Source organism: Trematomus bernacchii, unplaced genomic scaffold (assembly GCF_902827165.1).
Source record: "Trematomus bernacchii unplaced genomic scaffold, fTreBer1.1, whole genome shotgun sequence".
In the NCBI taxonomy this organism is placed as follows: Eukaryota; Metazoa; Chordata; class Actinopteri; order Perciformes; family Nototheniidae; genus Trematomus; species Trematomus bernacchii.
The window spans coordinates 47,775-61,665 of NW_022987667.1; the positions used below are offsets into that span (position 1 = coordinate 47,775).

At 40.6% G+C, this 13,891-nt stretch overlaps 1 protein-coding gene across 1 annotated transcript; it reads left to right on the forward strand.

Moving 5' to 3' along the window:
* Window positions 1-1,135: 1,135 nt before the first annotated feature.
* Window positions 1,136-3,398, forward strand: LOC117487171 (PWWP domain-containing DNA repair factor 3B-like). The gene is made up of 9 exons (XM_034135829.1): window positions 1,136-1,144; window positions 1,464-1,528; window positions 1,649-1,760; window positions 1,970-2,038; window positions 2,247-2,318; window positions 2,402-2,497; window positions 2,615-2,800; window positions 3,006-3,094; window positions 3,214-3,398. Exons 1-9 carry the CDS (start codon window positions 1,136-1,138, stop codon window positions 3,338-3,340), a joined length of 825 nt encoding a protein of 274 aa, XP_033991720.1. The 3' UTR covers window positions 3,341-3,398.
* The last annotated feature ends 10,493 nt before the right edge of the window (window positions 3,399-13,891 follow it).

The window sequence follows — 13,891 nt, forward strand, 5'->3', positions numbered from 1 at the left end:
TTGAGGCAATGTTAATACCCGCAAAGTGTACTATTTGCTTATTGTCCAGACTGCATATTCCCTGTAGGTGATGAGGCCACTCCAGAAAGAACTGTTCTTTCTGGATTCGCAATATTTCAGAAGAACAGGGGGTTTCCCCTGTGAGCCCTACAGGAATCTATTAAGGTTACCCTGGATGTGTGTGTTCTGGTGGTCACGTTACCCTGACCTGCCTATAATGTTAAGACTATGTTTAAAAAGAAAAGTTCAACGGGAGGCACTGTAGTCCTTAAAGGTGGGGTAGGTAAGTTTGAGAAACCGGCTCGAGATTGCTAGAATTTGAAAATACACAACCGGAGAAAATCTGCCACTTCCTTACAGAGCCCCTCCTCCAACACACACGAACGCGCACATGACCAATGAGGGCACGAGATAAGTTTGTGCACAGATGGAAGGCTGACAGGCAGGTAGGCCATCCAGTTATTTTAGCCGGGCCGGCTAAAATGATTGGTCGTGCTTTTTACAGTACTACGGCTTCCACAGATGATATTTTTTTATGGATTTTTTGTCAAAGCACTTCAGATATTCATTGCTATCGGGATGTTAAGAGCATTCCATGGAATATAACAAAAAGTGTATCTCGAGCCGCTTTCTCAAACTTACCTACCCCACCTTTAAATACGGAAGGATTGTTATAGTCAGAAAAGATTGGCTTCCTTAAAGCTGAAGTTGAATGAAATAGTCAAACGCAATCGAAAGGGAAACCAAGAGAAATCTTCCTCATTGAACTTTTTCCAATAACATGATTTACTTTATTTGCATGGTCTGAACGTGTTAATGGCTGTTATTTTTCTACAACTGTGTTCCCTGTTCTGTGGACTACAGTTGGCGGTTCATGTTCTGAATCTGAAGCAACAATGTTTTGTTCCCCCTCTTTTTTAATAATTTCTGATGTTTGACCTAGTTTTGCTCTTGCTTTCCCAGGGGTGTTGCACAGCAAATCATTGCAGGATCCTGGACCGAGAAGACTGCTCTGGATTTTGAGGTGTTTGCGATGTCACTATCGTATTGTCACAATTGGCTATTATGCTCTTACTAACTTTTCTTCATACAGGGGCTTCCGAAGCAGACCCATGGGAATGACTGTGGTGTCTTCATGATAATGGTGAGTAAGGATAAGGCCGTGATATGGCACAATTGATTGCTCCTTAACACCTTTCATTTGTAAATGCATGCAATAGTGAATAGTTTCTTGTGGCATTATCAGCCCTGCACATTTTATTGGAGGTGTGTGACTACTTTCTCAGAGTTATAAGCTGTCACGTGTACATTATGTCTTGCATGTCTTAATAAAATTCTCATTACAGTATGCCTGGTATTTTGCCATGGAGGCCAGCTTTGACTTCAGTATTGTAAGTATTAAGGAAAGAAGTCACATTAAAATTTTATAACAAACTTAATGAAAATTGATGCTCTTTCTTTAGCATGACATGTCTCTCCTGAGAAGGTGGTGGTGTGTTATCCTGGTGGAAAACTTTGGACTGGAAGGGTATGCTGCAGTGCTACAAAAACATTTGAATTTGTAATTGTATTATCGAGAAGATTTGGGGGGGGAACTCCTGGCTCTAAAATTCAACCTTCTGGTGAAGAAAATGTGTCTTAATTGCAGGTATGGAAAGAAGTTTGCTCACTATAGTGAGGAAGGCAGGGCGACCCTTAGCGACAATGTTCCACCTACATTCAGGATCAGTCGTAAAAGGACGCATGCAGGCAGCACCATGGTCAGTGTATCGCTCAACGTATCTATGACCCTGTGTGCCTGTTTCAGAATGGGTTACTACTCCTAAAACACATACTACATAGAACTTATGGTACATGCAACATTTGTTTTGTGTGGTACTGTGTCATTCTGAATCGAGCCTGGATCATTTTTGGAGGAGTTAAACCGTGCATGTAAAGCACTGTCAAAATAATGGTTTACTGTCTACAGATGCCCCTGGACACTGACGAGGACCACTCCTATAACAAGAGGCCTTACAGCTTCCTTCCTAAAGAGTCGGTTAGTGTGAATGGAGTTTATTGCATACAAACATACTATCCGCCATTCATATGGAAATTGAGGATTTTGAATCCTCTTTTTAGCGTCACATGTACACAGCACAGCAGACACAGTGAAATAGACTCTGCATTCAACCCATCCTAGTATCAGGAGTATCTAATATTCAGAGCATTCCACTCAATAATATTTGTCCTGTGTACCCATTAAGGAAAGTCATGTTACCATGGACAAAGAAGACGGAAGCCTGGATGGCGAAAACGCATCTTTCAAGATGCTTGAGGTCAGTAAGGAAGTGCAAATGTTCATGGAAATTACTTATTCAGAGTTGAATTTAACATGTAAGCATTGTCAATTACATTTTAGGAAAGGGCTCAACAAGCTCAGCACCATCGAAGACTGACCAGTGGCTTGTTAATAGATTGTATCACTCAGGACAAAGGCTTACTGCAACATCTTGAAGTGAGTTTGCAATTGAAATGTCTAAGTAAAGGGAGTCATTTTAAGCACAATATAAATAATTAAAGTGAAATATACATGTATTTTTAGCATTCTCCCAGTAAAATATAGCATTTGTAGGCAATCGTCACTGGACAAGTCAAGTCTCCTTGGGCAAAGAAGGACGAAAGGGTCATCATCTTATTTGAAGATGATGACCAGGTGGACCGAGTGTTGTCATTCCTCTCACAAGTGGTTGAGAAAACACAGACTGAGAGAAGGTTCACAGATGAGGTGGCATTCGTCATGGATGTGCTTCTGCCAGAGGTTAGATTTCACTGACTTTTTATTTGTCGACTACACATTATATAAAATTACATATGTTGCACTTAAACTCATGGTCAATGTCCAGTAGAATGTTGATGCCAATTGGTCTGGCATAATTGTCACCTGCAGAATGGCACAACCTTTATTGGATGTCTGCATTTACTCTAACTGTTAAACGTGTGGCTTTAATCCCTTCATGACACAGGCGACAGTCCACGCCCTTGCAGCTGTACTCTCGGTTTCCCTTGAAAGAGCCAAGGAAACTTATAAATGTGGACCCGAGTATGACTGGAGGTAAGCTGGAAACATGAGGAGAATGCTAATACAATTTCTATTTAAAGTGTACAACCCCTGATGCATGTGAATTTATAATATTACATATATGACTTCTTTATACCATCTTGTCTTATCAGTGAGATGGAACTTTGTTCTCATTACCTCACCAAGAACTTGAGTGAGGAAGCGCACCAAAGGCTGAAGGACTCCAGTGAAAGGTTCCGAAGAGCTTTGGATTCCGAGGAGTTTTTAAATAGGCTTTAACCTCCTGCAGGTCAATCCTGGCTGCTTACATTTTTATTTAAACCATGTTGATTTTACTGTTGGGATCAATTTTAAAAGGTTATTTTTTTTTTTTAAGCAGACCAGGTTGAATAGTGCCCCTCTGATTTTCCACATGTTCTGTTCAATAAATGTTCATTGAGGAAAACGGTATTAGTGTCTTATTGTATATTCATCACAGTGAATGCAGTGAATGCTGAACTTGCCGGACCATATACTGTAGTTGAAAGTACACAATGAAACACTGGCTTGCTTGTATCAAATCAATACAATTCCCACATGCCCTACCCCGGAACCTGCGGTCTTCAGACTCTGGCCCCCTGCACCAACCTGGGATCCTTCGGGGACAGAGCCTTCAGTATGGCAGCCCCCACTCTCTGGAACACTCTCCCTGCGGAGATCTGCAACCTTCAAAAGGGCCCTCAAGTCTGCCAAGGTCTTTGGCCCCAAATCTATTTGTTTTGTCTGTCTGTTCGTCTGACTGCCTTTTGTTATGTTTGTTTCTACTCCTGTTCTTTTTAAAGCGACCTTGGGTCTCATGAAAGGCGCTATATAAATCCAAGTTATTATTAATACATCAAAGTTATTATTAATACATCATTGGAACGGTAAGAATCTCAGCTACAACACTGACTAAAGCCTTCCCATCTCCAGTATGCCTACATGACAAGCATTTTTATAATATACAGTAAACATATCTTTGACTTATTGCAAAATTATAAAATGAAAATTCACCCCTGCTGTCATTCTGGCTTTGACTGTTCAAATGAGATGTCAACCATCAAAATGGGATAAGGGGTTCCAGAAATATCACTGCAAAACACACCGGCCAATTTTGACCGATAATAGTATGGGAAGGGGGGTATGACCGAACGCAAGAGAAGAGACAATCATCAAGCCAGATACCAAGGTATTTACAACAGGCAACCACTTCAATTACTTTTCCTTTATGTTATTGTTATTTGGTTTTTATTAGTGCTTTGTCGTTTTGAAGGAAATTAAAATACTGTATTGAGTTGGTTTCTTCTGTTTTGGAAGCCTTGTATATCTTTTTGGTCTTGTTAGAAATACCCCATGGTAAAACTGTGTTCTAGCAGCAGTTAAAGAAGCTTAGTTTGCTGTCTTAGACTGCCAGATGTAGTAAGATGGTTTGTTCACAATTTACACATAAAACCTAAATGTTCATCTGTTTATTGTTCTTCTTCCTTTATATTCAAAGCATGTTGATTGTCTATTGGCTATATCTTGACATTATGTTAATTTGATCATACTTGCCATACATTTATTTTAATTGATGCGATTCCTTCAAAGGTTTTGTAATAGACCCCTAGTACTTTTAATTTATAAAGTAATAATACATGTGAATGATTGAGCTCATTAGTGGCCTGACTGGCCCTCCTAATTGGTTCCTTAATGACCCCATGATGTGATTATGTATATCTTAAAACCTTTAACAACTATATTTAGATGTTCACAAATATCTACATTTATGTATAAAATACATGTGTAGCAGTTAGACAAACATAATCAATAGATTATCTCATTAATACCTATGTATATCTTAAAAAAAGTTTACTAAACCACCGTTTGTTGACAAAATGATTTGGGTTGAAAGTTATACTGTTGTGTCTCAAACGGATAGACTAGGTTATTAATTAATTTGCCTAATAGTTGCTTAAAATGCTACAATAACATTTGCAATTCGTTTTTAATCTGCCATGTACGGTATCAATAATAATAAGTGTCGTCAATTCGCTTTTAATCTGCCATGTACGGTAATGTCTCTCAGCCACCGTAGTGTCGTGTCAGGTGGGCGTCTCGTGTAGGGGGCGTGTCGTGTAGTGTCGTGTACTGGCCGCGGCCGCAGCTAGACCATATTGATTTTTTGAGCGTATATCCCTTTATAAATGGAGAAGGGTCTAGCTGCGGCCCTGGCCAGTACACGACACTACACGACACGCCCCCTACACGACACGCCCACCTGACACGACACTACGGTGGCTGAGAGACATTACCGTACATGGCAGATTAAAAGCGAATTAACGACACTGACGCTGACGCAAGGATATTTAAGGAGACATGAGGTTTACAGAGAACAGACAAACAATATGGCGCACCGAGTACAGGTAATTAACGTATTGTGTTTTTAGATATAATTACATACTATTTATTTAGGTTCTTGTTTGTTTGTCGATGTGGCTGTTTAGCGCAGTGTAATTGTGTTTATTTTGCTAATTTGTATTTTAAATATGAAATGTAAAGGAATGGAATACATATATATATATATATATATATATATATCTTAGCTCTTAGCTTGACATGCTCGACGTTCAGTTAGCATATATGCTAACTGAACATGCTCGTTCAGTTAGCATGTCAAGCTAAGAGCTAAGATATATGTATATATTTTAGCTTGACAGATGGAACAATGCATGTACTCGCATTTTTACAAGAATCTGATTTTAAATATTCATTGAAGGTGTCTTTCACATTTGAATGTTTTAAAAAAAAACATGTATTAGCTGCTATACTGACATGCACATATGTATAATTATATTATTATTTTAAGTGTGGTTTAAAGTTAAATTATATATAGTTATTGGGTAGAGCCAAGTAACCCAGGTGGATGCAATCAGGCCTCTGTTTTTAGATGGGGTTTGTGGCCATGCTGTAGGCCTGACATTTAAACCATAGACCGTATATATAAAGATTTAAACTAGCTGAAGGGCTTTCTGTTCGAACCACAGTGACATCTAGAGGTTGTTTTGTGCATAACATGTCAACCAAAAGGGTAGAGCTGGCTGAATCAGATGGAGTTAAACTTTTTTTTTTTCAACAAGATATCAAGACACACAATGTGCTCTACCAAATGGTGGCGCTGGCAGTTAAAGGGTTACCTTCTGAAAGTGAGGAAGTATGACCAGCTTTGTCCCATAGGATTATACAGGCCAGTCCATTGCTGCTTGTTTAAGGAGTTAACTATTTCCAATATTAAAGTCACTGAAATTGTATTCTATTTTATTCACCTATAGACAAACAACACAACACTCCATGATGGAGCACGCCCAGAGCTCAACAAATTGGACTCGGACACCTTCCAGTGTCCATTTTGTGAAAGGACCGGGTCATACCCTGGTCTGATGGCTCATTACAGAGCCACCAGAGGGCACTTGTGAAATATGGAGGTAAGTACATCTATAATTCTATATGATCATTGTATACTTCATCACATTACATTACATGTTACTTGTTAGATGTGTTTAATGCCTCACACATTATGGATACATGTGTTATTTCTGTGCCCCAGGACATCCTTGGTGTAAATTAATTTTGAATTATAAATTGAACATTAAAAATTAGATTTATATTCAGGTTATGAAGTGTTAATAATGCTGGAAAAGTATCCTTATTTGGGGTAGGCACAATATGAGCATAATCACACATTCAATCGGCAAAAATTCAGTTTATAGGCAAAAATATTATTGTTGGTGACATGATTATTTATTGCTCTCGCACAAACACCTTGTTTCAAATTGCATATTTACAAGAAATTCATGTTGGTTTGTTTCTAGAATCCTCTAAACCACTTTCTGTCTCTTTTTTTAGGTTATAATGATTATAAATGCCATCTCAAATGTGTGGCCAGCAGCCATTATCACTGTGGCTTTTGCCCAAGAATCATTGGGAGAAAGGAGATGTTTATTAGTCACTTTAAAAACTGCTGCACTGAACATCCAACTACGTTGGCGGAGGCCCCAGCAACCACAACGACTCCTCCAGTGATGGCCCCGACGGCCGCTCCAGTGATGGCTCCGACGGCCGCTCCAGTGATGGCTCCGACGGCCGCTCCAGTGATGGCTCCGACGGCCGCTCCAGTGATGGCTCCGACGGCCGCTCCAGTGATGGCTCCGGCTGCTGCAGCAACATGGCACAATATTTCCACAGCCCCCAACATTTTGATGTCAAAGCGCAAAACCACAACATGTTGTTTTTGTAGCCTACAACTAAAAAGGAACATTTTTCACATGATGTTCTGTTCAATAAATGTTCATTGAGGAAAACGGTATCAGTGTCTTATTGTATATTCATCACAGTGAATGCAGTGAATGCTGAACTTGCCGGACCATATACTGTAGTTGAAAGTACACAATGAAACACTGGCTTGCTTGTATCAAATCAATACAATTCCCACATGCCCTACCCCGGAACCTGCGGTCTTCAGACTCTGGCCCCCCCGCACCAACCTGCGATCCTTCGGGGACAGAGCCTTCCGTATGGCAGCCCCCACTCTCTGGAACGCTCTCCCTGCGGAGATCTGCAACATCCCCACGCTTGACGTCTTCAAAAGGGCCCTCAAGTCTGCCAAGGTCTTTGGCCCCAAATCTATTTGTTTTGTCTGTCTAACTGTTCGTCTGACTGCCTTTTGTTATGTTTGTTTCTACTCCTGTTCTTTTTAAAGCGACCTTGGGTCTCATGAAAGGCGCTATATAAATCCAAGTTGTTATTATTAATTAGGGCTGTCAAGTTAACGCGTTAATAATGCGTTAACGCAAAAAAAAATTAACGCCACTAATTATTTTAACGCGATTAACGCATGTGTATTTTTTGTCCTCAGCCGCCGTAGTTTCAGAGCGCATCGAGTTTAAAATACCATCTACAAGCTGATGCTGACAGCCCCGCTCCTGCCTCCCGCTTGTGGCAGACCACACTTCCACGCTCACCGGCAGGCCCGGACTGGCCATCGGGAGGACCGGGAGGTAGTGTGTATGTGTGGCGCGACTCGCGCGAGCGAGGCACACCTTACGGGTTGTTGTTGTTAGCATCTGGTGCTAGCTAGCTGCGCTAACGGATATAAGGAGCTGTTTCAATGACATTTCGCCGGCAACTGCGCCGAGCACTTGACTTTATGCAGGTAGCCAGACAGTGGGACATTGTACGAAAAGTCAGCACACTCAGCACGGATAGTACGCGCTACATGATTGCAGCGTCCAGGCAGCACACGTTCGAGCATATATGCCTTGAGCGGCACATAGCTCCAACGATCCATCACAGTGTCTCCACATTCTCTCACACACACACACACACACACACACACAACACACACACACACACACACACACACACACACACACACACACACACACACACACACACACACACACACACAGTATTATTGTATGAGAGAGGTTCCAGGTTGAATTGAGGCGAATATTTGTAATGTTCAGGTTGTTGTGTTTAATATTCATGAGAATATTTGTCATTGTTCAAATGATAATAAACAAACATATAAAGCATATTTGTCCACTCATATGTTGATAAGAGTATTAAAAACTTGAAAAATATCCCTCTAAGGTACATTTAGAACAGATAAAAAATGTGCGATTAATTTGCGATTAATCGCGATTAACTATGGACAACTATGCGATTAATCGCGATTAAATATTTTAATCGACTGACAGCCCTATTATTAATACATCATTGGAACGGTAAGAATCTCAGCTACAACACTGACTAAAGCCTTCCCATCTCCAGTATGCCTACATGACAAGCATTTTTATAATATACAGTAAACATATCTTTGACTTATTGCAAAATTATAAAATGAAATTCACCCCTGCTGTCATTCTGGCTTTGACTGTTCAAATGAGATGTCAACCATCAAAATGGGATAAGGGGTTCCAAAAATATCACTGTGCAAAACACACCGGCCAATTTTGACCAATAATAGTATGGGAAGGGGGGTATGACCGAACGCAAGAGAAGAGACAATCATCAAGCCAGATACCAAGGTATTTACAACAGGCAAACACTTCAATTACTTTTCCTTTATGTTATTGTTATTTGGTTTTTATTAGTGCTTTTGTCGTTTTGAAGGAAATTAAAATACTGTATTGAGTTGGTTTCTTCTGTTTTGGAAGCCTTGTATATCTTTTTGGTCTTGTTAGAAATACCCCATGGTAAAACTGTGTTCTAGCAGCAGTTAAAGAAGCTTAGTTTGCTGTCTTAGACTGCCAGATGTATTAAGATGGTTTGTAGTGTAGTGTAGTGGAGTGGAACTGCGGCATTGAAAATCTCTAATAAATTAAGCAAATATCCAAATAAAATATAAACAAATACAAATGATCTCTTATCATCCTCTTTCTGTTTTTTTTTCGAAATACCCCCTTCCAGTTTATTTATAAAAGGTAGTCTTTGACTTTAATGTGTCAGTTACCAACCAATGTTTTAGAGGAGGACCTCAAGCTAGCAAACTATTTATTGCTTTAAATCTATTCTTCAAATTCACTTTTTATCTTATGGGCTTTTTCCTAACTGGTGTTTCTTATTGCTTTATAAATTCATGTACAATGTTAGATCCCCAAATGTTATTAGTAGCCTATTTTTATTATTATTTAGAACAAATATAGGCCTATAACTTCTGCCTCAAAATTATGTGCATCTGAATTTTTTTTAAACGTTGGACTACGACACAATTCTCAGTATTTTTGTTCTGCTGATTTAAAGCCCTTTAATGAAACGTGTACATTTCATTTCAGTTTATGATTGGATTACAAAATTGTGTGTGAGTGGCAACCCAGTGACTTTGTTTACATGGTCACGAAAATCAGTTGGTTAATCAGATTATGGCAGGAAATCAGATGATGCATTTATCAACAAGAGATAAGATGAGAAGTACTTTATTGAATCATAAAAAAGCCATGGCATTGTACAAAATAAAAAAATGTGTTGCTGCAGCATAAAAAGGCAAGGCATTGTACAAAATAAAAAAATGTGTTGCTGCAGCATAAAAAGCATGGCATTATAAAAACAAAAAAAGAAGGTAAAACATGTACAAGAAACTACTGTACTACTGTGGCAATTACAGAGGTGGTTCGTCTTCATGAAGAGACGGGTCACGTCGGCTGTCCACAACCTGGCCAAGAGTGCGCAGGAAGGCTAGGTTAAATGCCTGAGTTTGAGCGTTCTCCTCCCTTCTCAAGGCCATTTCCTCCTCCCTTGCCCGGGCAGTAGCCTCCATGGTCAGCTGCCAGTGCCGATCCACCTGGGCCAGGCTCCGTACATGGTGCCGTTCCTCCTGTGCCAAGTGCTCGTCTCCTCCTCGTTTCCTCTTGCCTGTATGATGATAAGATAATTATAGCAATAAGAATTAGCAATAACAATGAAAAACACAGGACAGGTACAGGTCACACAAGGATATAAGAATAAAATGTATAAGCAGAACTACAGTAAGGATGAACTAAAGACAGTTATGCCCTAGATGTTTACAATGATTGTGAAAGTGAATTACATTATGTCCAGCCTGTTGATAATGAATATAAATATATGTATATAATAGGATGTCACACACAATTGTACTAGCTGCTTACTAGCTAGTTACTTGTAACAGAGCACTTCCACACAGTGGTATAGCTTATTTTACTTACTGACGATGGATGATCTGAAGTTAAAAAAAAAGTCACAATTGCAGTCGTTTTGCCATGCCTATTTCTTACCTAGAACCACACGCTGCGGTGTCGCGATGGCACTCGGCGTTGGTGGTTGAGTTGGTGTCGGGTGTTCGGTTGGGCCTGGTGTCTGGGGTCGAGTTGGGGTCCCTTCTGGATTCGACGATGACGAGGACGGATCACCCATTATTCGGGACTGTTCCAGCGACGTGCAGTCAGTGGAGGCAGGGGAGGCAGAGCCAGAGCATACTCCAATGTAACGGAAAAACAACTAAAGAAAAACGAAATAGTAATAATAATAAAATGTCTCCACTGATCTGTGTTGTAAATGTGATTTATGTATGATTCTAATCGCTTTTTATAGTCAAAATCAGCAAATTTGCAGAGCTCCGCTACGGGAGTGATGACAAGTGAGGCAGGGGCGTGCTCTGCCTCTCTTAAGCCCACAGTAACTTGCTGGAGCGCGGGCACTAATTTAGCGCGGCCACTTATTTTGTGAGCGCGCTCAAGCCATTTACTGTGGGGTGAGGTGAGGCACAGATGAGCCCTGCCTCACCTCAGAATGCGTCACCCCACAGAAACTGGCTGGAAAGCGGGCCCTAAGCGCATGCCTGTTACCATCTCACTGTAGGTCACCAATGTAATGTATGTAGATCCCTTTATTACATTTATCCTCGCCATCCATAGTCTCTAAATAACTTATTTCACGTATATATGATATTTAGGCTCGCTGGTCTCAACGGCAATGAAAATGCACCAGGGGAGGCAGCCATAACCTCTGCCGCACTGAAGCGGGCGCACGTGAGCCCACAGGTTCTTGTTGCTACTGTAATTCTACGCAGAGACGGTAGACGTAACAACAAACTAGACTTTTGAAAATACAGGAAGATAAGGAGGACTTTTACAAAAAAGTAATAGAGATTGTTGTCCAGAAGGATAGCATGGACTTCATCTTCAAGTCAAGGTAAGACCACATTTGTTAATGAAAATGGGATCTTACTAAGAAAGAACAATCCAATAGTTAGATTTTGGGTATCCTTTTGTTGATCGGTCTGTTTAAAATGAATTGAAGCATCAGACTAAAAAAGCTTTTGAAAATAACCGAATATTTCGATTAAGGTCAAAATATAATATTTGTAAATCTGACTCAGTGCCTCACCAGCCATGAACCTCACCGCACGTCACTGGACTGTTCCTCCTCACTAGAGACAATGGCATCATCTAGAACAGCAACATGACTTGTTAATTCCACAAACTACTGCAGCACAATACTAAATAGCAACAACAACAACTGTAGAAAAGAAAAACTGAACGTAAACAATGGCACATGTGGTGGTAGCAAACAATAGCTCTAGCTAATGCTATCTGCCTTAGCTAGCTATGTAGCTCTTCGGGGATCCATACAAGCATGGGTTGTAGAACTTAAATGTAAGGATAAAATAGACTTGTTTGTTAGAAGTGAGCTTTATAATAGATAGGGACACAACGTTTTCAAGCAAATAACAGAGCGTTAGCAAAGACTTACCATGCAGAGACTCCAGCAACGCGGTTGCAGAGTCCAGGCCTCCCTCCCTCCCAACGCTGGCCGGTCTTCGGCCATAAATATCGTCCATCAGGTCGAACCACTTCCAGCTTCTCCTATCTGAACCACTCCGGCCATTGTGGTCCTTGACGGCTCGATACTCACTCTTCAACCTTTTCAGTTTGTCCCTACACTGCTGGAAAGTCCTTGCGTATCCGCGTACGGACAACAGTGCAGAGACCTCCTGGAAAACTTTGAGGTTCCGAGTTGTGCCGTCGAGCTCCCGCTGTATTTTGTCATCTGCTATCAGATGGAGGAACGTCGTAACCTCGTCAACGGACCACGGTGTGCTTTTTTTTGCCATTTCTAGCTTCTCTGTTTTCAAAAATGCTGCAAGCGTCACATTATATGCGACGCTAGGGATGATCAACTCGCGCGAGAATTGTGACGATTCTCTCTGACCAATCAGCAGTCCGCCCAGTTGTTGGCCCGCTAGTGTGGCCTCGATAGAACCACAATTTTCTAGGGCCAGAAAAGAGGTGAAAAAGTGGCCCCAGGCCGGGCCGGGCCAGGACTACGCCTAGTGGAAGCACAACCAAAAAAGGGCACGGCACGACACGGCAAGCTTAAAGCGAGCTCCGCGCTGCAGTGGAACTGCACCATTACCATCATGCAACGCACAAGCAAGACGTTGATCGCAATTGCGCAGGTCTGCGCAGGTCTCGCTTGTCTCAAACAAGCCTATAATGGTCTAGCTGCGGCCGCGGCCAGTACACGACACTACACGACACGCCCCCTACACGACACGCCCACCTGACACGACACTACGGTGGCTGAGAGACATTACCGTACATGGCAGATTAAAAGCGAATTGATGACACTTATTATTATTGAGATCGTACATGGCAGATTAAAAACGAATTGCAAATGTTATTGTAGCATTTTAAGCAACTATTAGGCAAATAAATTAATAACCTAGTCTATCCGTTTGAGACACAACAGTATAACTTTCAACCCAAATCATTTTGTCAACAAACGGTGGTTTAGTAAACTTTTTTTTAATATATAAAATAGGTATTAATGAGATAATCTATTGATTATGTTTGTCTAACTGCTACACATGTATTTTATACATAAATGTAGAGATTTGTGAACATCTAAATATAGTTGTTAAAGGTTTTAAGATATACATAATCACATCATGGGGTCATTAAGGAACAAATTAGGAGGGCCAGTCAGGCCACTAATGAGCTCAATCATTCACATGTATTATTACTTTATAAATTAAAAGTACTAGGGGTCTATTACAAAACCTTTGAAGGAATCGCATCAATTAAAATAAATGTATGGCAAGTATGATCAAATTAACATAATGTCAAGATATAGCCAATAGACAATCAACATGCTTTGAATATAAAGGAAGAAGAACAATAAACAGATGAACATTTAGGTTTTATGTGTAAATTGTGAACAAACCATCTTAATACATCTGGCAGTCTAAGACAGCAAACTTAGTCATTTTGTCCGACTTGCTCTGGAGGCTCGCCTACATGAGACGTTGAAATC